Source organism: Nothoprocta perdicaria, unplaced genomic scaffold, assembly GCF_003342845.1.
Source record: "Nothoprocta perdicaria isolate Ctin4 unplaced genomic scaffold, notPer1 scaffold_419, whole genome shotgun sequence".
In the NCBI taxonomy this organism is placed as follows: domain Eukaryota; kingdom Metazoa; phylum Chordata; class Aves; order Tinamiformes; family Tinamidae; genus Nothoprocta; species Nothoprocta perdicaria.
The window spans coordinates 39,766-64,196 of NW_020455665.1; the positions used below are offsets into that span (position 1 = coordinate 39,766).

At 50.5% G+C, this 24,431-nt stretch overlaps 1 protein-coding gene across 1 annotated transcript; it reads right to left on the reverse strand.

The window, feature by feature from the left end:
- Positions 1-782: 782 nt before the first annotated feature.
- On the reverse strand, positions 783-23,272 carry ARNT (aryl hydrocarbon receptor nuclear translocator). The gene is made up of 22 exons (XM_026045927.1): positions 23,245-23,272; positions 18,509-18,620; positions 17,457-17,501; positions 16,394-16,438; positions 14,709-14,753; positions 12,005-12,218; positions 11,641-11,854; positions 11,321-11,420; positions 10,871-10,936; positions 10,310-10,395; positions 9,681-9,757; positions 9,375-9,509; positions 8,825-8,899; positions 7,876-8,027; positions 6,116-6,226; positions 5,846-5,924; positions 5,502-5,625; positions 4,825-4,924; positions 4,273-4,438; positions 3,552-3,711; positions 3,226-3,377; positions 783-2,849 (listed from the first exon to the last, which is right to left on the reverse strand). Exons 1-22 carry the CDS (start codon positions 23,267-23,269, stop codon positions 2,760-2,762), a joined length of 2,373 nt encoding a protein of 790 aa, XP_025901712.1. The 5' UTR covers positions 23,270-23,272; the 3' UTR covers positions 783-2,759.
- Between the last annotated feature and the right edge of the window lie 1,159 nt (positions 23,273-24,431).

Here is a 24,431-nt window from a genome sequence, read left to right on the forward strand (position 1 = left end):
CTGAGTCAGCAGGAGGTGGCGGGGCAGCCGCGGTGACGCGGCCTCCTGCCTGGGGGATGTTCTCGTGTGCTGGGGTCTTGCTCTGGGGACGCTCCCCTGCCCCCAAGTCCTGCCCTGGCACCGGGGCGGCTGCCCCAGCACCTCTGCACGGGTCGAGCTCCCGTGCGGCACTGTCGAGCGGGGCCAGACCCTCCCTGCACTCTGGGGACAGCGCCCACCCTGGATCCCCCGAGAAGGAACAGGCGCCCACAGCCCCAGCATCCCAGGGTGAAGAGGGTAGAGGTCCCACTGCAGCAAAGAGCCTTGGGGGCAGCGATGGAGTAGCCGGGCTGTCCGCAGGAACTGCAGCCCCGTCATGCAACCCCGTGCTGGAAAAGCCACCTCAGCACCTGTGCCCGGCCTGGGGACAGCGTCGGAGCAGCCCAGTGGGGAGAGGGGAGGGCCCATCCTGCGGCCAGCGCTGGGGCTGCCCCCACGGCGCCCACGGGACTCTGAGTCGGCTGCATGTGATGGGAGTGCCGGGCACGGGCTGAGCGCAGCCGGGGCCACAGGGCCGAGTGCTCCTGCAGGGAGGCGCCCAGGCCTCGCGAGGACGGCGGCGTGGGGGAAAGTGGTCCCTAACGCGTTGCAGGAGGAGCACGAGGAAGAGGAGGGCAAGGAAAGCAGCAGCTACCCCTCCCCGGGGAGGCAGCCGAGGAGGCACCAGCCCCCTCCTCCACAGTCAGGGCAAAAACAAGTTTGGAAAATAAAAGAAAAAGAAAAATATCATGTTGTAAAATCTCTGCTACACAGCGTTATTCGCAAGCTCCGCGGAGCCCCTGCCCCCCCGGCAGGGGCCCAAGCTCCCCTTTGGCACACAGTACAGGAGGATGGGAGTTGTCCAAACAGGAGGTGTCCTCGAGCGCAGGGCAGCTCCAGGGGTGCCCCTTGACCCCGCTCCTCAGCCCTACTCCCTGTCCCACTGCCAGGGCCGCAGGGCTGGGACGGGCGCTGCCTTCCCCAGTGCCGCTGGGCGCCCCGGGAGCTGCGACCACAAGCGGGAGCCGGCAGGGGACAAGGGCCGTGCACCAAGAGGCGCCCAATGCAGGTGCTGCTGGTGGCTCCAGGTCCCTGGTTAGCAAAGGAAGGGGATGGATCCAGGGCTCTTTCCAGACTCCCCCCAAGGGAGGTTCCCAGCTTCGCCTCCCGGCCTTTGAAATTTTCTTGGGAAGCTTCAAGTCTTCATTTTCCAACAAAAGTAGGAGAAAACAGGGAAAAAACACTGCAGGGCGCAGAAAATACTGAAACTCCTTCTGGTGTAGGGCATTTTGCTCAAAGCTGCCAGGGCAGATGGTACCTGCTCAGCCTCCCAAGCATCTCCGCTCGCCGCTGCTTCTTGCACTGCGCCGGCCACAATTCCAGGGAGGAAGGAGGCATTCCCAGCAGGCTTCATGCAGAGTAAAACTCACTTTCCAAGCAAGATTCCTCTTCTTTCCCTCCCCGCTCGCAGTTGCGCCAAGTTTCTTTCCAAGCTGAACTCCACAGCAACCGAATTTCCCTGCTGAAATTCGAGCAAGCATTGCCAGCGCCAGGGATATTGGTCTGTTCTTCCAGCCCCTCCATGCCCCAGGGAGGGAGAGATCAGCCAGTTTTTCCACAGAGGAAGCCAGCAGATGCAGCGTCCAGACTGAAGAAGAAACGGTGCCGCTGCCGTCCCTCGCTCGCCTCCATCTTGTGATTTAACAACTGGGTCAGTGTAGGGCAGGAGGGAGACTGGATTTAAGAGTGAACCCTGTGCTGCCAAGCACATGGTAGAAAAGACAGCTCCTCAGCTGGACCCCAAGCAAATCCAAGGCCTCTCTGTGCAGGGAACCAGACGTGCGGCTCCAAGACAAGGGAAGCCGACCTGGAAGTGGTAGAAGGGCACGTAAAGTGCAGGGTTCCTTCCCTCTGCCCTGAGCTGACAAAAGGCCTGTTGAAACTCTGCTCTACAGCAGCACAGAGCCCTAAGCTACATGCACAATATTTTTATGGCTCACAAGTGTCCTGTTCTTCACGTGAACGACATGGCCCCAAGGGAGCTCGTCTGTTCATTGCACAGTTCACAAAAAGAGGGTCCAAGCAAACAAGAACGTGCCTGCAAGCATGGGAACCTCGAGAGAAAACACCCCAAAGGGAGGCACAGCAACAACCTTCCAGAGATGGCAAAGCTTCCTTTAGCGGGCAGCTGCCAAGCAGAAAGCCTTGTCACCTCAGGAGTCTCACCCCAGTGTCCGCCAGCATCGCATCGTACAGGGTTACCGCTTGGAAGAGTTTCTTGCAATATTTAAAAAGTTACAATTCTTTGTTTTGCATTTGATAGAAAAGAGTCATGGTATAGAAGACTGAAATAAAAATGGTAAAAGCCACTTTATGGATTCAGGGAGCTGCCTGTAACACAGGCGGGGATCCCTCCTACCCACCCGTGGAGCTCAGAAGCTGCTCTGCAAACCCAGGGATATCGGTCAATTAGTGTGACTGCTCTGGTGGCACTTGAGTCCCGAAACCTCCAGGCAAAGAGTCCCCGCTGCCAGCGCCGCAGGGAGGTGCTGTCCAAAACCAGAGCAGCCTCTTCCAGCACTGGCCTTCCTTCCTGCGGGCTCCTGGGCAGAGTTTCACCTCCAGAAGGTAGAAATTGTTTATAAACTTCAGCAGTCTTTGAAAAAAAAAAAAGACTTAGATGTCTTCCTTTACACATAGGTATTATATATAGCTATATGTTACTTCCGCTAAGGCTTATTTTATTCTGAAAAAGAAGGGAATATATTTAGCTCTGGGAACTCTTCGTTGTTGTAGTTGGGTCCTTGGTCTCCCAGCATCGTCAGCATATCCTGCAGAGGTAACAAGGATGCAGTTATTCCCCAGGCCAGGGGGGCACATTGGAGAGTTAGCTGTGGACAAACCTGTCATACCAGGTGCTCTACATGACAGTCCCTTCCCCTCCTGAAGGCTACATGGGGTTTGTACCCGAGGCTAGTGAATTTGAGCTGTGAGCCCTGCAGCTCCTGAAATGCCTGAGCTTAGAGCAGGAGTTTCACACTGACCCAAGACCAGAGGAAGAGGCAAAGCGAGGCCAGCCAAGGCCTCTGTCCTCTCCTCCCCAGCCTGTAATTCCCAAGTTGGAGACTCGGTGGACATTATACGCTAAGGACGAGCTCATTCCCATAAGGGTCCTCACTTGGGTGGTTAAAGAAAGCACCATCTTACTGAGAAGACCTCAGGCTGGCTGGGCTGTGGCTGCTGCACGTGCTGTTCCCCCGAGGCTGGGCCGTGGTGCTGTCCTTGCCACTGTGGCCACATCCCCACACCTTCGGTTGCGCGCGGCTGGAAGGGGGCTGGGGTCTGCGCCGCCTCCGTGGCTGTTCAACGGGAACAAGGCGGCAAACATCAGGGCGAGCAGGATTTCGTCCCGCGCAGTGAGCGCTGGGGATTCAGCCTTGGAGCAGGGCACGGTGCCCATGGCTCTCAGCTTCCCTCCAAGGGGACTTGGCCATCACTCCCTCAGCCTTGCCGGCACCCCAAGCCATACTCACTGAAGCTTGTGCCACGGCCAGCAAGGTTTGGATATGTGGGCCCGCTAGGGGAAGTGGTGGAGCCAGGGGCTGTCATTGGGCTGAAGGAGGACTGCGTGCCTTGGAAAGTCCCCATGCCGAACGAAGAGGGACGAGTCTTCACTGCCTGCGACGCCACTTGCTGCAAGACACAAAGGCAGGGGAGGAGAGAGATGCATCGATTCCGACCTTCATCTTACCCAGGGCAAGAACTGCTGGACTGGGTCAGCTTTGTGGCTAGATATCTGGTCTCCAAACAAGCAAAAGGGAGAGGGTGAACTTGCATCCTTGCTGATCCAGGCCAAACATTCCTGCAGAGGAGCTCCTCAATGCAAGGTGCTCATCCTCATCCCTCTTTGCACAGCAGCTTGCACAAGTGGGAGGAAGAAGTGAAACTGTCCTAGAGCCCCTCCAACACCCAGAGCAGCAAGACTGTCTTGTCTCTGACGTGTTCCTCCTCTAGCCTCTCCACTGAGCCTAATAAAAACCAACAGCTACAGCAGACCATGGCACAGAGGGGAGATGTCAGAGCAGCCCTGTCACCTGCTGGGGCTTCACCTCTTGGTGCCATTCACTTTCCGGCACTCCGAGGTGCTCAACACAGTGCTCCTCCGTCACTAGAGCAGGTCGACTCACGCCAGCACAAAGGGTCTACGACGCACTGGGGGCCTGGGGCCCGCACTGAGTGTTCGGATGTCGCTACCTGAGGTGTGAACGCCGGCCGTGTCCCGGGAGCCCAGCTGGTTCCGCTGACCTGAGCGGGGTTGGAGTGGCGCGAGATCTGCGCAAGGATGCGACCAGCTGCCGGCGGCTGCTGCTGGATGATGTTCACGGGGGGTATCATGGTGCTGCTGCTACTGCTGCTGCTCCTGGAAGAGCGGGAGGGGGGCTCAGCAGGACACCAGGCACCGTGCCACAGGACAGGAGGCACAAGCACCATCTGGGCAGGTCACTGGGGGAGGAAAAATGAGTGCACACATTGCGGAGGCAACGTTGTTGCTGTGCCAGAGCCCACTCTGCTGCCCAGCTACGGGCGCAACCAGCAGGAGCTGATGCATCTGTAAGCAAGAAATCCTTCCCACTCAGCTGCAGGGCAGGGATCCAAGTGATGCGCACAGGCACAGACCATGTGGGAGCACATTTATGGGGAGGGCTGGGAGCACTCAGCCCTTGCAGGGGGAGCGGTAAGAGCAGCAGTAACTACAGGACAAGGCCCAAGTCCCAAGAGGCCTGCTTGAGGCACGTGAATTCTCACCTAAAGTTCTCTGCGGGCCGCGTGGGGGTGAAAGCGTTTCCCTGCTGAAAGAGGGTTTGGTTGGCAGGCACTGTGCTGGCAGGAATGGCTTTGTTCTGGTCTGCAGAGAGAGGCAGATTCGGGTTAGGGCCGAGAGAGTCTCAGCAATGGGAACAGGGACAGAACCAGCTAGCGAGACGTGCTTGCATGAAGGGAGACCGTTTTGAGCCAAAGCATCAGGCACGACTGTTCTTTATCCAGACATGGGCTCCAGATGGTTTCATAAAAGCCTGTTTAATTTGATTTCCTCTCCATTTTCTAATAAACTTCACATTAAGGCTCTCTGGGGTTACAGCATCCACTACAGTCTGTGCTCAGAGAGGGAACACAGAACTGCGCCCTAGGGACAGGCAGAAGGGACAGACCAAGACACGCAGATCCACAACCAGAGACACCTTCTCACCCCCTCCCCACAACCAGTGTTGTCTGCAGGGAGATTCACTGCCACTGCAGCACAGGTCAGGAATCCTCCACATGGTGTCAAAAATCATTACTTCTCTGCAAGACCGAGGCTGCCACAACACAGGCACCAGCCTCTACCCCCAGAGCTGCTCTAAGTGACTTAGGAAAGAGCAGAAAGGCAAGTCAGATGGACGCAAAATGCGCCTTGGCTGCACCTCACGGCCCAGTGCTCCTACCTGTATTGATACCACTGTAGATCTCGCCGAATCTTGGGTCTCTCTCCTGACTGAACAGGCTCTCCGTCTTCTCCAATGTCTTGCTGTGCTCTGGGCCAGCAGCACTCACAGGCTGAACAGAGACCTGAGAGCAAGGATGATAAACACAGGCAGTTAGAACACCATGTGTCAAGGAAGTCAGCAGCCTCCCAGCCAGCACAGAGAAGGGCTGAAGGTGTCTGCAGGCCAGGGCCCCGCACACAAGAGCGATCTCGCGTGACCACCTTTAAATCCCTAGCAAAAGGGAATTCAGACAATATAGGAGAGAAAAAGGCAACGAGCAGCCTGAGCTGTTATCGAGTTACCTGCGAGTGGTCGTAACCGGACAGGCTCTCTCTTCCTGGGACCACCTCCAGCTCCGTCTGTTGTGGTGGTGGCTGTTGCCTGAAATAGAAAGGGGTTGTAACAAGAGCACAGTGCCTACTGAAAAGATTGCCAAGGGAGGAGGTACCCTCTGGTTACACCACGATTTATTAGTTGAGGGGGTTCAGTTATAGCAGAGGAGAAAGCTGGGGTTGGACAGGAAGGCTGAAGCGGCAGGAGAGGCCTGGAAAGGGAGCCGAGCGCCTCCTGACCTTGCAGGCAGCTGTGCCGTGCCCATCTCCAGGGGAAGGCTGACGCTCTGCCCCAGTTGGGGCCTCTGCATGGAGTTTGATAGAGCAGGTCGAGATTCCTGGCTGGAATTCCTATTAAAAAAAAGAGTAAGAGGTATTTTAAAAATGCCAAAGAAAAGCGAACAGTTGGCTACTGAATATAAGAGTGTGTACCCATCTCAGACAAGATTGGAATCTTTTCTTTTTTTTGTGCAAGAAAGATTCAAGGGAGGAATCTTTCCATTCAGTTTCCATGGTCTCTGGAAGGGCAGTGTGGCCAGTTCTGCAGTGGTCTTAAGCATAACGACAGGTCAAGGGGCCCAAACTTCCTCTAAAGCTTCCAGTCAGCCCTGTGCCAGACACTTCAGAGCAGGAGCCTACAGAGATCACCAGCAGCTTTAGGTTCTTAAGCCCAAGATGTTGCTGGAGTTCTTTATGCTCTTCTATCTATAGTTGTAAGCCAGTTCAAAATAATAATAAAAAAATCCCCCACCCCATAAAGAAAGGGATGGAAATCCATTTTTTCCCTCTCAACAATTGCTTAGCACACTGTTGCTTTGGAAGTAAGACTGATCTCATGGATGAAAAAGCTTAATAAAGAAAACCCAGCAAAGATGCACATCAATAACCTGCATCTCGAGCACAGACAGACACAGATGGCCCCTTGTCTGGTCTGAATTTGTGCAGCACATTTTGAAGGCATAGCATGGACGTGGGAATGGATGTGTGTGGAATGAATGAGTTCAAAGAGATGGCTCTACTGGGGATCTCAGCCTGTAGCAGATCTGAGCCCTGTGCTCAGACCATAGCTCTTTAGAGCCCAAGGGACCAGGCTGCCACTGCTCAGTTTTAACGCTTTCCATCAGAATGTTTTTCCTTGCTTGCTGGGTGCTACCTGCCCTCTAGGACCTTTCTGCATTGCCAGGAAACAGACTTTTCAGTTGCCCACAAACACAAGTAACGAGGCCTTCTGTTTGGCTGGAGAGACTGTTTGCTGCTCCCAGCAGCCCTGCAGTTTTGAAGCACAAGTAGGAATGTTTCTTATTTCAATCACTGCTCTTCTGCGAGGAGCCAGGAGCTCACTCATGGGAAGAGACAGCAGCTACAATTGCACCCAAAGGAAATGCAGATGGGGAGCAATGTGCAGTACCAGCCCACCTGAGCAGTAAGAGAAGGAAGAGAAGAAAGCAGCAATGAGAGCAGGTTCCCCAAAGCACCAGCCAGGGGCTGGTTTCTGAGGTTAAACTACAACAGTGGAGGAAAATAAGTGTTTACTTTCTGCCTTGAACTGCACCCAGTCCTGCTGACACAGAAAGCTGCCCTTGGGACCAGCTGCCCTCCTGGACTGTCAACAGAAGTCCAAGAGCTGCATTCAGATGTGGACCTAATATTAGCTCTGAATACAAATTCAGAGACAGGGAACTCACGCCAGTAACCAGAGCTAAGCAGAGTGTTGCTGGTGTTGAACTTTGGCAGGTTGCTAAGCCATACAACTCAGATGGCCAAAGGAATTACATCTCTGGCACTTTTTAGTCCTGCAGTGCACGTCACGGCCCAGGGAAAAAAACACACACACACACGCTTGGGGACTTAGTAATTTCTCCAGAGCCTACACAAATTGATGGGAAGCTTAGTGAGGGAAGAGGTCAAAGCTCCTGCACTTCCGTGGTCCAGCTTATTCTGGGATAAGAGCCCATCTGGTTCACGGGCTGGTGGTTGGCAAGGCATTTCCGTGTACATACTTGACGTTGGTGTTGGTACAGATGATGTACTCAATTTCATCCGAGTAGGGGTTCTGGAAGGTAAAGGAGCTGGTTCTCATCCAGAGCCATTCCCGGTTTTTGGATCGGAATCGGAACATGACTGACAGAACCTGGCCTTTTAACTTCACCACCTAAAAAAACGTAATGCCATCAATAGTACCTGCTAAAAGAAGGCACTGAAGAGCAACTTGCTTCTGAGCACAAGCCACCCCCGCCTCAAAGCCCATGATGGCCCTTTGCCTCAAAGCCTACAAGACCATATCTTGGTTCTCCTCAACTAAATGGTGCTGCCACTACTCCCTGACAGGATCTCGATTCCAGAATGACATGGTTGGAAAATCTAGTAGACCCTTTCTGGCTTCCACTTTTCTTATCTCTTTGCACTGGTGAGATGTATGGAACCCTTCAGCGAATGATGCACACGCTGTTGCTTCTGGTGCCAACTATTTGGACAAATGGATATGAGCAGCTAATTTTTGGAGTCATGAAAGCACATGGGCAGTCTTACCTGCCCTGCCACAAGTCCAGCGCCCTCAGAAATAAGAGTAACCACAACAGGGCAAGCAAACCACATCCATTTCGAGTTCTGCGGCACCGAGCTGGGCCCTAGAGATGAACCAGTGTTTCAGCCACAGGGACATGGCATTCAAGTAGGCACCTTGTAGCCATGTCTCTGGCCCTAAAAGCAGACTGGACTAGCAGCCAGAAGATGAATTCAAGAGTTAGACATCAGGTGCTTCTGGTTTGTTTTGCATGTTTACAATTATGTGACTAAAATCTGTAACTGTAAGAAAAAGAAAAAAGAAATATCTAAGGCTTATTCTTCTCTCTGTTTTCCAGTTAGTTTCATTTCTTTGAAAGTGCTGCAAAGACACACTGCAAATTTGTGCATCTTACTGCATGCCAAGAGGTAGAGAAAATGCTTTACCTGCTGAAAGCTGTCTCGCAAAAGCTGTTGGTCTTCTGGGTGGCAGAAATCCACAATGTCCTTCCCCAGAAGCTCCTAGTTTTAAAGGGATTGGGATGAAGATTGGGTCAGTTTTCACCTGGCTAGCAGACTTCCCATTTCAGGCCCACACCATTAAGATCACTTTGGATAGGCGGTCACTGCTCTCCCACAACCTCCCCCCAACTCCACACTGCTGCAGCACAAGGAGAGCTCAGGAATTGCTTGCTGTATTTTAAGAGAAGTGCAACAGCAGCTGACTGATGTTTGATCCTTAAATCAAACCAGGGCAAAAACTACCTTAACTGACACTAGACATAACCCAGAGCCACCCACATTTCCTACATTGATAGGACTTAGAAAAACAAATGAAAGAGGAAGGGGTGGAAGAGAAACACATCTGGTTTAGTCCCTGAGCACTGTTTTATCAGATCTGTTTAGACAAGCAGAACCATGATGTGCAAAGGACAGAGAGGAGGGAAAAGCCTATTCAGACTAGTTCTTTCTTGGAAAGCTCCTCCTGTTTTCTCACCTGTGGCTGGTAGCCAACAGTAGCCACACAGCGGTGATCTATGAAGGTGAAAATGCCTTCGGTGTTGTGCCGGGAGATGAACTCTGTTGGCTGACAAACGTTGTTCATGTCTGTACAGTTTGGTGAGCTGGTGACCTGCAAGGGCAGCCAGACGCAGTATTAGCAAGTCTTGCAAGAGCTGCTCTCTCCCAGCCAGCAGTTCCAGGCAGCTAGATTTGCAGCAATTAAAGCCCCTTCAGGCCAAAGAGTTAGTTCTGTGGATGTGTCAGGCAATACAATGTTGAGCCAGCAAGAAGTGCTACGCACCTGGAGTCTGCCAATAGCAACGAGGCAAAACTTGCTGCCCTGGCCAGCATCCGGGTCATCATCAGGCAGCGAAACACCTGAAAGCAGAGCCAAAGAATTCCAGTACAGTCAAAGCACAAGACAACAGACTTCAGAGGAAAAACAAACAAACAAACAAACAAAAACCCCACAAAGACACACACAAAAACAGCATGCTGCTCTGACTTCAACACAGCTCTCCACCCTATTTTGTAATCCAATACCCTTCTCCATGCAAGAACTGAGTAAATTAAACTGCTTCCCCCCCTCCCTGTTTCTCCCCAAAGGGAGAAAGAGCTCTGAGGCTTTCAGCAAAAGCTGGCAAACGAGACAGTGTAGTATTTCATTCTCCATGGTGGACACTGCTCAAAGACAAAGACCATGCTTCTGAACCACTGAAATATCTCATCTCTTAATAAACCTTCTGAAACACAGGTCTCTGATCCAGTATTAAGAGAAAATTTGTTCAATTCTAAAATGAGAAAGGATGCTAGATGTACTGGGAAAGCATTTGCTAGCATATTTGGTGTGGAGAACAGACAATTACAGGCTGTATTTTCCTAGAAAGCTGCTAAGGCTGAACATGCCAGCTAAGCAGTACACGTTGTTACCTGCAGGAGGCCAGGCTTTGATGTAACCTGTGCAGTGCACCACAACGTAGTGAGGCTCACCATCTTTTGCTGCACCTAAGCCATTCCTGGGAGGGGGGGGGGAAGAGAAAATTCCAATTATTCTTTCTTTATCCCAAAGACATTCTGCAGAAGCTTTCAAAAATGCAAGGAGGGAACACACTTGAATCTGCCTGACCTAACCCCAATTTAGTATAAAGCACAAGGACTTGACATAAAATCAAGAAGTTTGGGAATAGGGTAGGTTGGAATCTCTCATTTTCAAATGAAAACAGAGACACACCAGGGCCCAATAGCAACAACTGGGAGAACATTTGGCTTTAATTGACTTAAAACACAAGTCTGGAAAAGAAAGGATTTTAAAATAAGTATTATCTTCCCCAGTCTAGTGGCAGTACAGTTCCTCTACCAGTAGCTCCATCTATACTCCTCTATGCATTAGGAGAGCTTGCCCTGCACACTCTCTCCAGCRTGTCCCCATCACTCTGGTGACAGACCTCCTAGGAGAAAGGCAGCCTCACACACAACCCTTCTACCAAATACCTGCAGCGATTCCGCATAAAGCTGAGACGATTTACAGAGACCGGATCCACTGAGCTGTTGCCACACCTGGACCAGAAGCAGAAGTGAAAGGAAGGAAAGGTTTTTAATTCTTGTTTATCAAAATAAAGCACTATGGGAGTCTTGGAGATGAAGCACTCTATGCCATCTGAAATGCCATCGCCCAAGCAAAAAGCACTCATTTCGTGGACTGCAATAAGCCACACGACACACAGGGTCAAAGCAAATCAGTCCTACTTGAAACTGTCTTGAGAGCTACCTTAGCACACGGCAAGGAAAATCTCAAGAACTTGGTTGTTTGCTCTATACAGAAAAACTCCACTATACCACATTTAGGTCAAAATGAACAAAATCAGAGCTGGATGGCAAGTAGGAATGAGACAGCGAGCAAGTTCAGCTACAAGCTTGGATGAGATGGACTCTCTCCATTACCTCATTCGGCAGATGAAAGATCTTCGTGAACCCATACACATTCTCATGGACTGCTGGCCTTCCTTCTTGACAGTCCCTGTCTTTAAATCTAAGATGCGACCTAAAGAAAGAGGCAAAAACAAGATGCTGCTGCAGTTTTTCAAGTCCTTTCACCAACAGAGGCACCAGGTAACACTAGGAAACTAGCAAGTGTCACCAGTGGTACCTTCTGATGTCTTCTCAGCGGGGTTGGCAGGATCCTTGTTAGAAAAAGACCAGGGTTTGGTTCCTTCTACAAATGGAAGGTTTTAATCCAACCAGCTCCTTTGCAGAGGCTTTACCTGTCAGCGCGTTCTCTGACGTGGAGAGCTGCTCCCTCAGCTTGCCCACGTCATCTGGGTGCACCTGGTCGTACAGGGTGCTGCCGAACCATTCGGATTGGGGTTGGTTCAGGACAGGGGTCACAGAATCGGAGACATAAACCACCCGCCCAGTCTCACAGGACACTATGAAGAGAAAGCCGTCGGCTGCCTCTAGGATCAAGTGTTTGAGCTCCTGCACACAGGACAGACAGACGCACTCTTACTCCAGCTCTAAGCAGGTGGCATCCTCCAAACCCATCCCAAGGGCTCTCTCCCTCAGCCACAATTTAATTCCTCCCCACTCCTGTGACTTTAATTCCCTAAAGCAGTATCAAGCCAAGACCTGGTCAGTGAGAAAGGAGGGTTTGTAGGTGCCATCTGTGGAGGTATTGCCTGTGCCACGCAGCGACTTCATGTGCGACACAGCCATGCGCAGGATGGTGAGCTTGTCAGGCTTGCGGGCCAGGGCGCTGCACGTGGGCACCATATCGGACAGCTCTGTGATGTACGCGGTCATCTTGTTCCTCCGCCTCCGCTCGATCTCGCTGTGGTTTTCCCTGCAAAAGGCCAGGGAGGAGAGGAGCAAGATGAAGTTACTGATGGACCAGGAGGCTTGGGCTTTTCCCCAGGTCAATGATTTCCACAAGGCCAGAGTGCAAAACACAGAGATGCATCAGGGTCATCAGGAGTTAGAAGGGCCATGAAAGCCTGGCATGCTGGGCGTGCATAAAGGAACGTGGGAACAAGTGCAAGGAGGAGAGGCCATGGCCGGACCTTCTTTGCTGAGGACAAGAGCCTTGCTTTAAATGACATGGGCTCCTGGTGCCTGCTGAAGGCAGTGAGCTAGGCTAATCCATTTAACAGAGACAGAAGCTTCCCCATCAATTCCACAACGCAGCAGCAAACCAAAGGCTTCCTTCTCTTATCACGGCCTCCACTCTCATTTTACTACTAAAATATCTTTTTCAACAGGCAGGCACTCTGGAGGGACAGGCAGATTGTGAGGTCTCCCGCCACCCACTGCTTGCCTGAGGATGAAACACATGGCCGCACTGTGCGCACCCACGGGGCTCGATGGTTGTGCTGGAGACCTGGATACAGTCACAGCTTAGATGCCTAAATTACAAACAGGCAAGTCTCACCTCGCAGAGACTTCATCCGAGTATTTCTCCAGAACACTAAAAACCTTTTGCTGCATCCCAGCAGGAGGAAAAGGCTTTAGAGCTGATATGCCCCTGCTTTCTGCCCAAGGCAAGGCCAACGTGGGCAGTACCATGAGTCAGAGAAGCACCTAGGTGCTGCAAGGATCTCCCGAGAGGCATCAGGATGGGCGTCACCAGTTTCGCTGGCCTTAAAGACTCTTTGCAGGCCTTACGTATGTCTGCTCCCGCAGTATATTCCCCATCGACCTCTCAGGAGGTCAGAACATAACCTGTTTATACTTGGTTGTTTTTACCTGCACATATAGCTTAATCGAGTTACTAAGGTAGATTTTTTTTGAACTTAAAAGCCAGGTTTCCTATACAAAAGGATGTATCTGATGCAAAGAAGCACACAGGAGGAGACGAAACGAGAAATGGGAGCGTGGACAAGAACACAGATGACTGAACTGAACAGGATAAAGAGAAGAAACGCAACATTTATCACTACCAAGTTTGTGCAGGCATTAAATGACCCTGCACCTTGTTGCTAATATTCAGGAAAAAAAACAAAGTAACACTTCAATATCCCACTCACCTTTAACTGTTTTCCCAAACTCACACACCCCACTGGGAGAACTGAGCTGCCCTCGATGGAAAGGCTGATAGTAAAGCTACCATGTCGCCTGTCTCCTCGCCAAGCAGCCTTTGCAACAGGCGCTGGCAACAACAGTCTGCAGGGGACAGGCAGAAAGGATGGAAGCTTCACTGGAGGGAGAAGCTCTGGAAAAGCACTGCTGTTTACTGTACTCACGGGCCCCACCTCTAGGGTTTCCTTATCTGCCCAAATATTTAAGCTATGCAATGCTGTTGTTGGGAAAGGCAATGCTTTGGGGGTTTTGGGGAAGGCTGGTTGTTTTAATACCAGCCAGCAGGCAATAAACTGGCCAGAACTGTGGAGGTCTCAGCATCCAGGGCAGCCTTTTTAGCCCTGTCTTTTTAGTCTTGCCGCTTGCTTAAGAATGAATTTAAGGTGGAACAGAAAGCTGTATTGCCCAGAGAAGTCACAGGGCAAGTTTGCAGGACAGCAGGCCACAAAATAAGCCATTCTTCACCACTTACTGACCCAGTAACAAGCAACAGAAACCTTGATGGCTATTTAAGCCCTTTTTATTTTGCAGTTTGAAACTGGGGAAAGGGACTGGTGTTTTCCTGCGGTCCTGACCACACTCTCTCAACCATGGGCTGCTGCGTGCACATAGTCATGGGGTTCATTTCACTGCTCAAAGTTACTTTTGGCCTGTGTTAATGGTAGAGTAGTTAAGAGGACTGCATTGGTCGCTTCAACACAAGCCACAGGTCTCCAAGGAATTATAAAGAGGAGATTAAGAAGAGAACCTGCTTTTAGTAAGCCTAAATTGCTATATTGGGCAGGACATCTTCCTCCCTAGAAAGTTTAAGGGATCATCAAACTAAGAGGTAGAAAAAAAATGAACTAATAGAGGCTTTACATCCATTTTTTATTGTATGATAGGATCCCTGTGACAAAATCCAACCCAGGAAAGAACAGGGCATTTGGCATGTTGATCAAGACGAGAGAAACTGTACTTAGCACAGATTAGCAAAGTCACGGTGAAAGCAATGGCCAAACCATGCTCTATCCTGCTGACTCCAACAAACAGAGCCCTTGTTGAGACTGTCTTTGGGGAGCACATGAGGGGGCTATGTGCCTTTCCATTCCCCAATCCAAATGCACAGCAGCTTCCAGAAGTCTGTTCAGTTTTAAGTCCTCTACAGCAGCAGATGAGAGGAGGAGGAGGAGAAGGGGGACAGAAAAGGGATGCCTAGAGAAACATTAAGGAAAGGAAATACTCTGCTTGTCCATGCTTGAAATCTCCAGTCTCCTACCTGGCAAGTCTCTCCTTATCCGCTGAACTCTGTTCATCATCAGACCTAAAAATAAAATCAGCGATCTAAGCTAAAATGGAAAAAAGTTTAAAGAAATGAAAAATGGGAAGGTGTACTAGGAAACCCAGCCTACAGACACGTCCGTTTTGTAGAGAAGCAATACCATAAGACAAAACAGTCATCAGTTCACAACACTGCACATTAAATCGGTATCTGTCTGTGTATTCAGAGACTTATCAAGGCTGTAAAATAGGCAAAGGCAATAGGCAACTGTTTTGCACATAGGATATTCAATGTGCAGATAATTCTGTGCAAGAATGGCTTAATGGCAGAACTAGGAATACAGTCCCAGTCACCTTAACACTTTTTAACAGAAACAGTAGCTTAACAGATCAAAAAAAGAAAAAGCACATTGAGACCCCCCTCCTCCCCCCCCCAAATCCACACATAGTGTCCAAGTCCCAGCTAGCAGCTACATAAACCTCACTCCGGGCAACAGAGTCAAGACTGCTACATGATAGAGAGCATGCAGAGAGGTCACATACGTCGTCTGCAGGGCAGACACCCCCATGAACCCACACATGCTTTCAGGTTCCAGGGAACAGGGCTCTGAAAACCTCACTTCACTAATATGTTGTCTTGTTTGCCTTGAATAACGGAGAATCCACCAGGAGCTACAGCCAGTAAAGATACCCCGTGTTCCCAGACGGCACCCAAAACAGCCTGCAGATTTGCAGAGTACAACACACGTTCCTAGCGTGACTTGGTCGTGATGCTCTTGGACTTCAAGGAGTTTAATACCCTACTAAAAATCAGATGTTCACTCTCACGTTCCGGTTTCATTCTACATCATACAAGGAAGAAGGAAGGGAGTGAAAAAATGAGGGCCACTGGAAAACACAGACCTGAGAGCTCTTGTTTCTAGACCATTTGCTTCAGTTCAAGACATCCATTAAATCACAAGGTTCCTAGACACGCCACTCCTGGTTCATCCTGTGATTTATTCCATTCTGCTGACCCTCAAGCCCCTTGATGTAACATGCAGGGCAGTTCTTATCCTGGTGTCCCTTCTATTTTAACCTCAGCTTTCAAGAAGATCTAAAGTCAGAGTCTTTTCCACTCTATATTCACTCACTTTTCCTCTTAGCAAGACATAGTAGGGTGGCCTTTCGCACTGAGGGGACAGGAATTTGCAGCATTCAGAACATGGACAAAAACCCACCTCACTATGGCCAGAACATCACAAAACAAAGCCACAGAAGGCTTAAATCAGCTCCCATGGGTTTCAGGAAGCTGGAGAAACACCATGAGCTCAGTCCTGGTTCTAAGCACGCAGCTAAGCACAATGTTTGCCAGGAAACCCTGCTGAAGAACACTTGAACTAAGCATGAAATTTTCCTTTTTTTCTGCAAGTTTCTTGAGCAGAAGAGAGAGTAAGATTCCAAGGCAACAGCTGGAATAGAAGCTTTGAAGAGCAATGTAATTTCTTAATACTCATATGAAGCCATCCAAAGAAACCATGGAAAGTGTTTGGATCCTTTGGCACAAGGTGCACCCTCCTTCAAAGGGAGAAAACCTGCCTGCTGCTTAGGAGAGGGACAATCCTTTCCCTGCATGTTGCAGCTCTCCGACACGTGGGGTTCAGTATCGCAGGCTTCAAAACCTGCAATATGGCAGATTCTTACCTGGCAAATCTCTCTTTATCATTTGGCATCTGGTCATCATCACACCTAGGGAGAGAGGAAAAAGAGTTCTTAGACTCTTTAGGTTTGCTCCTTTACCAAACATTTTGGGAGACCAGTGAGGTTAAATTACACACAAAAAACCTAGTGCTAAAGAGAAATTCCACTGTGCACAGGCAGCCCAGGACCACACTTGTTGTTTAGCTGGTTAAAAGGCTACAGCTTAATTAGTTTGGCATCCTGATGACATTTTGTGCCTGACAGTCATACCAATCTCTCTCAGCAATTTAAAGACAGTTGCACACAAAGCAATAGGTTAAACTGTGCTTTGAAAATACAGCTGGTTCAAATCAAGGGCCTCATGCAGAGGCTCTCAGTAGGTAAATCCCGTGATCGACAGGATCACGCTCATCTCAAAGTCATTTGAAAACCATCTTTAAAAGACTGTGACATATGGAATTCCACTATCACCAGAACGATCTAATCCTAATCCTTGTAGTGAGGCTACAAATTAATTATGAGAGATTTTTCAAGTCCTCTGCATCCCATATGGGTTATGAGAGGAGATGTTCACAGCCTCAGGGATAACAAGTTCTCTCCAAAACAGCTTGGGCCAGTCGCAGAACAAATGAGAGTTAAGAAACACATGTCTGGGGTCTATTTAATCCTTCACGATGCTGGTATCACACACAGTAACATCCCCACCAAGRTCTGCACCAGCACCCGCTCATCCCACTGCAGGGCTGCTGCTGGGAGCCTCGGGGTGGAGGCTGCGTCCAAAGTGGTACCCGGATCCCCCACTTTGGCCACAGCACCTTTCCAGTCCCCAGTGAGCCCCCACTCACTGCAGCTTTGCACTGGAATCAGCTGCAAAGACGGGGAAAAACTGCTGAGGAGGCTGAGAGTTTAAGGAAGAAGAGCGTTGCCTCTCTTGAGGACCCCCGCTGGTCAGTGCTGTGGGAGAGGAAAGGCTTTATAGGCAACAAACCCCTGCTCGGGGCAGGGCGGGGGGATGGCACAGCTGGACCACCCAAGAGGATCTCCCGGATGCAGAGCTCACCCTCACCTGAGGAATTTACTGTTCCCTTCTCCATCATCATCAAAATCAAGCCTGAAAAATATAAGCAAAAAGGGAATGATTAACCAGGCAGTTTTTTTCATGGGTTGCTTTTCCATCTGTCCTGCAGGGATGCAGGCAACTCCTGAAAGGAAGATTTAAGTTATCCCAAGTGGTAACATAAACAACCAAGGGAGTTTGGCAGGAGTTTCCTTGATATGTTTATCAGTAAGTGAGCAACGAGATTGTTCAAGATGGAGACGGCCCAGTGAGCACCCCCTGCTTTTAAATGTCCCAAAGGAGTGAAACGGCTGCTCAAAGGACAGACCAGCCTCCAGACAGAGCATGTGTAATTCCAAAGCTCAGATAAGTTGCATTGAAAAAAAAAAAAAAGAAAAAAAAAAAAAGAGGACAAAACACTTTAAAAGTTGAAGTTCAGTCTGGTGACTTGGTGTGGAAGTGGTGCGTGGTTGCAGAGCACAAGGAGCTGCAGGGGAGCGGGAGCATCAGCAAACAGGGCAAAGAGGGAGCTGGAAGGGAGGGAAATTTTTTTGTGAACTGGAAAATAGGAGAAAATCGCTTGTGGCAAGAATGAGAGGCCAATAAATAGCCTTTTAATTTACAAAAGCATTTTTAGCAAACAAAAAGCCCACTGCAAGCACATTGCTGCTTTCCCCATCCTCTCCCAGGGAAAAAGCAGCTGCAAAAGTTTAAGGCCTCACATTCCCATCTCTTGGGGCAACCAGTTGGTCCGTTTGCTCCACTGTCTCCTGTTTCCTTCCCAGTCCTTGGTGGACATGGACACCCCCTTTCTCCTGTAACAACTTTTTATCCCTTCGCTTTGTAGGAGATACAGAACTCCAGCTCCATGGGACACAACTGGCATAAGAGAGATCACTACAAAGTAAACAGGCCAAATGCTGGGTACCTAGGACCCAAGCGACTGCTTTTCACTTAGAAGGAGCCAGCCGACCGCTCCTCCACCAAGTGCAGTGCTTTGTCAAAATCCCACTTTCCCCACACACACACAAAACTCCAAACCCTCCAAAACCCCCACTCACCCAGGGCGCCGCTTGTTGACTCTCTGCACAATGGCTCCTCCAGCTTGTGTCCCTGCTCCAGGATTCCCAGAGCCCACAGCTGCACCCAGGGAGGAAACATCTGATGACATTTCTAAACAGGAGGGGGAAGAACAAACAAAAGAGAAGGACATCAAATCCGCCACGAGCTCCGTGGGAGCGGCACGCTCAACATCTAGCTCCCATTAAACATGCTAGCGTTTCAGCGACTGAAGTGGGGAGATTGTGTGTGCTGTCCTTCCAGCCCTTTCATCCGGGGCCTCTGCAGCAGGGGCGCATTTCAAGCGCCGCGGACATGCTGCTTTCATAAGCCCAAGAGCTTAGGAAAGACGGGGGCTCCTTTTTAAACAGAGGAGGAGCTAGCCATGCTCTGGAAGGTTGTTCATAGCTTCGAACCCAGGCTAAAGATTTTTTTCCTATGTTCCCATGCAAGAGCATCGCTCCAACCAGAGCATCTCCACCACGGTCTATGCTGTAGAGCTCTGCTGGACACCTCCAAGGCTCAAAGAACATTTCTGCTTTATCAAAGTGGAGGAAATTAATAATATTAAGGCAGGAGAGAGAGAGGCAAAAGTCTTTTGCTGAGGCTCCCAAATGGCAGCAAAGGGGGACGCCAACCCTGACAGCTTGGATGAAATGAGAGGACTATTAGAACAGGCAGCACCTCGTTGTACTTCTCATCTCATCCAAATGCAGCCTTCTGCATTCCTCGCACACAGAATGAGTGGAGGGGAGGGAAAGAGAGACTTTTCAGCTTCTTAGATCCAGCTTTGGCAGATAACTGCACAGTGCAGCTACAGGAACAAGGTTTGCGGGCAGCAGCTTGGGCGGAGCAGTGCTCCCCGAGTTGGGTGCTGGTCAGTGCGCACCTAAAGCCCCTGTCAAGCGCTGTGGCCAGCCCACATGCCGGCTCACGGCAGCACTTCTGGTCCCAGCAAAGGCTCCAAAACTTGAGCTGTTTCTTCCAAAACAAAGCTAAATAATCAAAAATGTCGACCGTGGCAATGCTGCTATATTGTCTCGCTGCCGCGTTGCCTCTCCAAGCAGCTGGCTTCACTGAAAAAGCCTCTTCCTGGCCAGGCCGTAGGGATTCCCAGGAGGGACTAAAACATGCATTAAGCATCCAGGCCAGTGCTTAGCGGCTCAACGGGCAAGAGATGGTCACAAACAATTTGCAATAGTGTAAGAACACCAAGTTTCAACACAAAGTAGAGGTAAAAAGCTCCCAGAAAAGTTTCCGAACATTATATCTGTACCTGATCCTTTGTTCTCAAAGATTTTTAAAGCCAGTAGGATTAGCGGTTTTCAGCAAGTGAATTTGTAATATTTATTTCCCAGGCAGCAAGCTGAGCTCTCTGCAATAAACTCGAGGCTCATGATGGGATGGACTTGAAATAATCGGAGCTGCCCTTTGGTCCAGCCCGTTCCCTGTGCTAGGACCATCTCTTTGTGCTCCACAAGCTCAGGCATCCCAGAGTCGCAGAGCAAGGGAGATCTGCACCATTCACTTCTTGCCAAAGAAATCCCCAGGGCTGCTATCAAAGGTCTTTATTTATGGGAACGTGGCCCCAAACGCCATCAAACCAGGCCTGAAAGGTCTCCCTTCTGGCCAGACAGCTCAAACAGCCCATGGTTTTTCGACGTGTGCACATAAATACCGCGGTTTCAGGAGAAAACAACTCTTTGGAGCAGTGCAGATAATCGTTTTATTAAGGACGGAGGAATTTCCGGCTCAGTGCTGAGGGAAGGAAGTGACACTGCGCTGTTCCCATGCAAATTAACTTTTAAATAGGCCTGGAAGTGCAGGGGGTGGTACGGAGCGGGTGGGGGGCGGGGGGCTGGTCTTCTGTTTGTTTTTGAAAGGTCCCATCTGAGCCCTTGGTACTGCTATGGGAACTACTACAAGAAGGGCCCAGGGAGGGTGGGAGAAGGAAAGTGGCGGCTTTTCCCTTCTCCCAAATGCTCCCGTGAGAGCAAAAACCTCCTTCCAGGACACGAAGCAAGTGCCAAGCTGCAGCTCTGCCCGCTGCCCCAAAGCAGATGCGCTGCAGCCTCCCTATTTGGGCACTCTTCTTCCTCTCCCAAAGCAATCCCTGTTGGCACTTGGCACGTGCCGTGTTTAATTAAGGCCCAAAGAGATAAGTAGGAGCAGGCAGGGAACTTGAGGATCCTCGATCCTCGTTTGTAACCGACTATAAATGTGCAAGAGCACCACAATTGAGCCAACAATGCAGCCTGGAATAGAACCGGCTAGAAGGCGTCGGAGGGAATGTCATGACCAAGGGCCAGATTCCCAAGCGGCTCCCCTGGGCCGGGCTCTGTTGCAACCACTGGCATCTCACCAGGGAGCGACTCCAGGACTAAAGCGGGAGCAGATATTCGGAGGTGTCATTGAGCAAGGGCTACGGCAGCGCCCAGGCCACAAGAAGGGGCAATTCCTGCTTGGGGCAGGGGTGGCGGATTTCTAAACCAAATTGTACAGGCCGGAGGTTGGAAAGCCCCCAAGAAATACATTTTTTGCAAACTGGAAGGTTTAAAAGCAGTCCGTAAGGAACCCCAAAAAAGATAAGGGTGGTTGTGAACACATAATGGCCGCTAAAAATCGAATGACATCAAATAAAGAAACGAACGCATTCTTTTTTCCTCCAACATGAACAAAATCATAAAATGCTTTAAATAAAGTTGATAAATCCAACATTTATCCTACCAAATCTAAAGCGTTCTAACAATCTCAGTTAATAGGAAAACCTGTAAACTACAGCACATCTGTTTTAATTCCTCCTCATCTTACCCCTGGCTTATGGCACACAGTTCTCTTTTTCGCTCCCAACCAGGAGATTCCAGCAAGGCAAACCCTGCTAATGCGAGCACACAAGAACGCTCCACGATTCGAGTCTTTTCTAGCTAGCAAATGGGCAACAGCAAAGCAAGAGAAGACACTGCTTTTCGAGAGCGCTTTCCACAAATAATTTATTTTACTAATAATCTCTGTGCTTATAGTGCTTACTCAGACTGTATTTTTTCCCTTCTCTGTTTAAAACAGCTAAGCTAGCGGTGGACAGCAAGTCTGCCTACAGTCACAGATATTAAACACAGATGTTAAATTCTTTCTCTTTTCCTTGTGAGTTTATTTGTTTAAAACTCATCTATCATGCAAAATACCAGGCAACTCAAAAGACTACAGATACATAAATATTTTATAACACACTAAGAGTCTAGAGCAATGCACGTCTTCCTTTCTCGCTCTACCAAATCCTCACGAGGCTGCTTTAGAACAATCTTGTCTACTTTTTTACCACCAGCGTTTTGTCACTTTGGGTTTTGCTGGGCACCCTTTGTCTGCCGAACTGCAACCCTTGAACCAACAGTGCTCTGGCAGCAGGAGAAATGAACTTCTTGAGTAAGTCTATGGCACCAGACACACACGTGTCCAAGTTTCGACTGCTTGGAACAACATCACCCTTTCAAGAGAATATTATTCTTAGCCAGAAGTTTGTTTTTCTGCAGGACGAGCGCACGAGTTTGACAGTTTCCATCTCGGATGTGTTTTCACCAAGCTGAGTGGGGGGCGCTTGTTGTTTCTAACGCCTCATCTGCAACTTCTGATTGCTGAAGAATTTCAGATCGCCCTGCACAACCACATGTGCGTGTTTCCAGACATCAGCTCTGCCCCCTTGTCTCAAAGTCAGCACAAACGAATGACCCAACATGTTTTCCTGATATTCAAAGCCGCAAAAAGCTTCCTATGCCAAGTAAGGATGAAAACCTGTCCCTTAGAAGTTGCGCCCAGCAGTCCTAGATGAACCCGAACAAGTCACACAAGCCGAGATCTTGTCAGCCCCAAGCCACACGCAAGAATAAACAGAAACCACAAACCAAGAGAAGACTCAGAAGCTGAATTTCTGATCTCAGTCACCACATAAATCCACAACAACTTCACCGACACTGGCTTATCATACTGATTTCAGGGCAGCTTAGCTTGAACTCTGAAAAAGCCTAAAGCACTTGAGTTTATTTAGCAAACATCAGTCACCAGCAATTTCCACCTACTCCAGACTGAGCATCACACCATAGCTCCTGGCTGGAGAGAGTGGTAGTCGAAGGGATATTCTGCTTTCTGCACCCTCGATGGGCACCAGCAGGATTCATAAAAACCCTTTGCAAAGTAGCAAGACAGTTCAAATAAAACTCAGGGAAATACAGAGGTGGAAGGAGAAAAAAAAAGAAAGACGGGGAAAAAAAAAAAAAAAAAAAAAAAAAAAAAAAAAAAAAAAAAAAAAAAAAAAAAAAAGGATAAAACAAACAGAAGCCACTAGCGACCCCGTCAGCTCCCTCCTACCCTCCCCCTGCTCCCCTGTCCCTCTACAGCCCCTCAGGTGACACCTCCGGGGCCAGCCCAGCGCCTTGGGGACGCCCTGGCCCCACAGCCACCCCCCCCAAACCTGCAGCCTCCTACCAACCCCTCGAGGGCCCCCTTGGTTCCTTCAAGACGCCCCCCCCCTTGGTCCCCTCGGGAGCCTCCTGCCCCCAGGACCAGCCCCTGCGCTGCCCCCTTCACCCCTAGGGCCCCGCCCCGGGCTCAGCCGGGCCCCGCGCTCCACAGAGCGGCCCTTGCTCCCCTCAAAGGGCCGTCAGCCGCGGGGACCCTCCCGTGCGCAGGGAGGGCCGCGCTCCCCCTCAGCAGCGAGTCCGGCCCCCGGGAGCCGCCGCAGACTCACCCGGGTTGGCGGCGGTGGCAGCCATGGCGGGCGCGCTGCCCCCGCCTCCCTCAACGGCGCCGCTGCCAAGATGGCGGCGCAGGAAAACCCTACGCGCCGCGGTGCAGCCTAGCCTGCCTGAGCGCGGGGGCGGAGCAGGGGTGAGACGCAGGGAGCCCATTGGACCAAACGGCCAAAGAAGGCGGCATCAAGGAAGCAATCATGTTCGTGTGACGCCTGACATGCTCCGCCCCTTACGGACGCGGGGGGGCGTGGCGGCACGGGGGCGTGGCGCAGATTTAAAGGGCACTTTGCGTGACGTCACGTACTGCTATTTGCTTTTTTCTGTCATAGGGCAGGAATAGGGCTGGGATTGGGGTTAAAAATAAAATTGAGGTTATGCCTTGGGGGGGCAATCTATGGAAAAGATGTAAATCGTTTATTCCAGTCCGTTTTCACCTCACTTTGCAGAGCTGGAGGGGGCTCCTGGCTGAGAACAGGGCCACTCGGTGCATCTCTCAGCACAGTACCCTCCTCACCTGACTCTTTGTTACGGTGGCCTCCTGGTACCGGGAGCCGGAGGTGGCCCCACTAGCCCTAGGGCCCTCCTGACCCCAAAAAGGGCCCACTGTGAGCACAGGGAAGCTGAGCACCCAACTGAGCCCAAGAGGGAGGTGCTGGAGAAACTTCCAGCGCCGGCTGGTGACAACTGAGCCCGCAGGATCGTTTCTCCCGTTAGCGGGAGCACCTGAAAGATGATGCTGTGGTGCTCCTGCAGTATTGATGACCCCCCACACCCCACTGAGGATGGCCCTGAAGCGGCACCAAGTGGGACAGAACAGCTGCCCTGTCCACCCCTCTGTCCGTCTGGAGGTAAGGAACTGCCTTGTCCGGGACTGCTGGGAAGGGGATCTGTGGGCACTGTGGGGTCCTTTTTGGGGTGTGTGAGGCTAAACTTGGCACATGGGACATGTCCCAGGTCCCTCCCCTTTCTACATAAATCAGATGCATATGTAAGCACACATATATATAAATATATATATGTATATACATACGTGCTGCTTTTGGCTCTTCCTATCCCATGCAGACACTTTCTCCAGAAAAAGGGGAAAATAAATAAGTGAATAACACAGAAGGTTTAAGCTCAGCGATGTCAGCGGCCTGAGGGCATGGAGGCTGCGGCAGCGTCCCTCGATGTGGACCGGGCT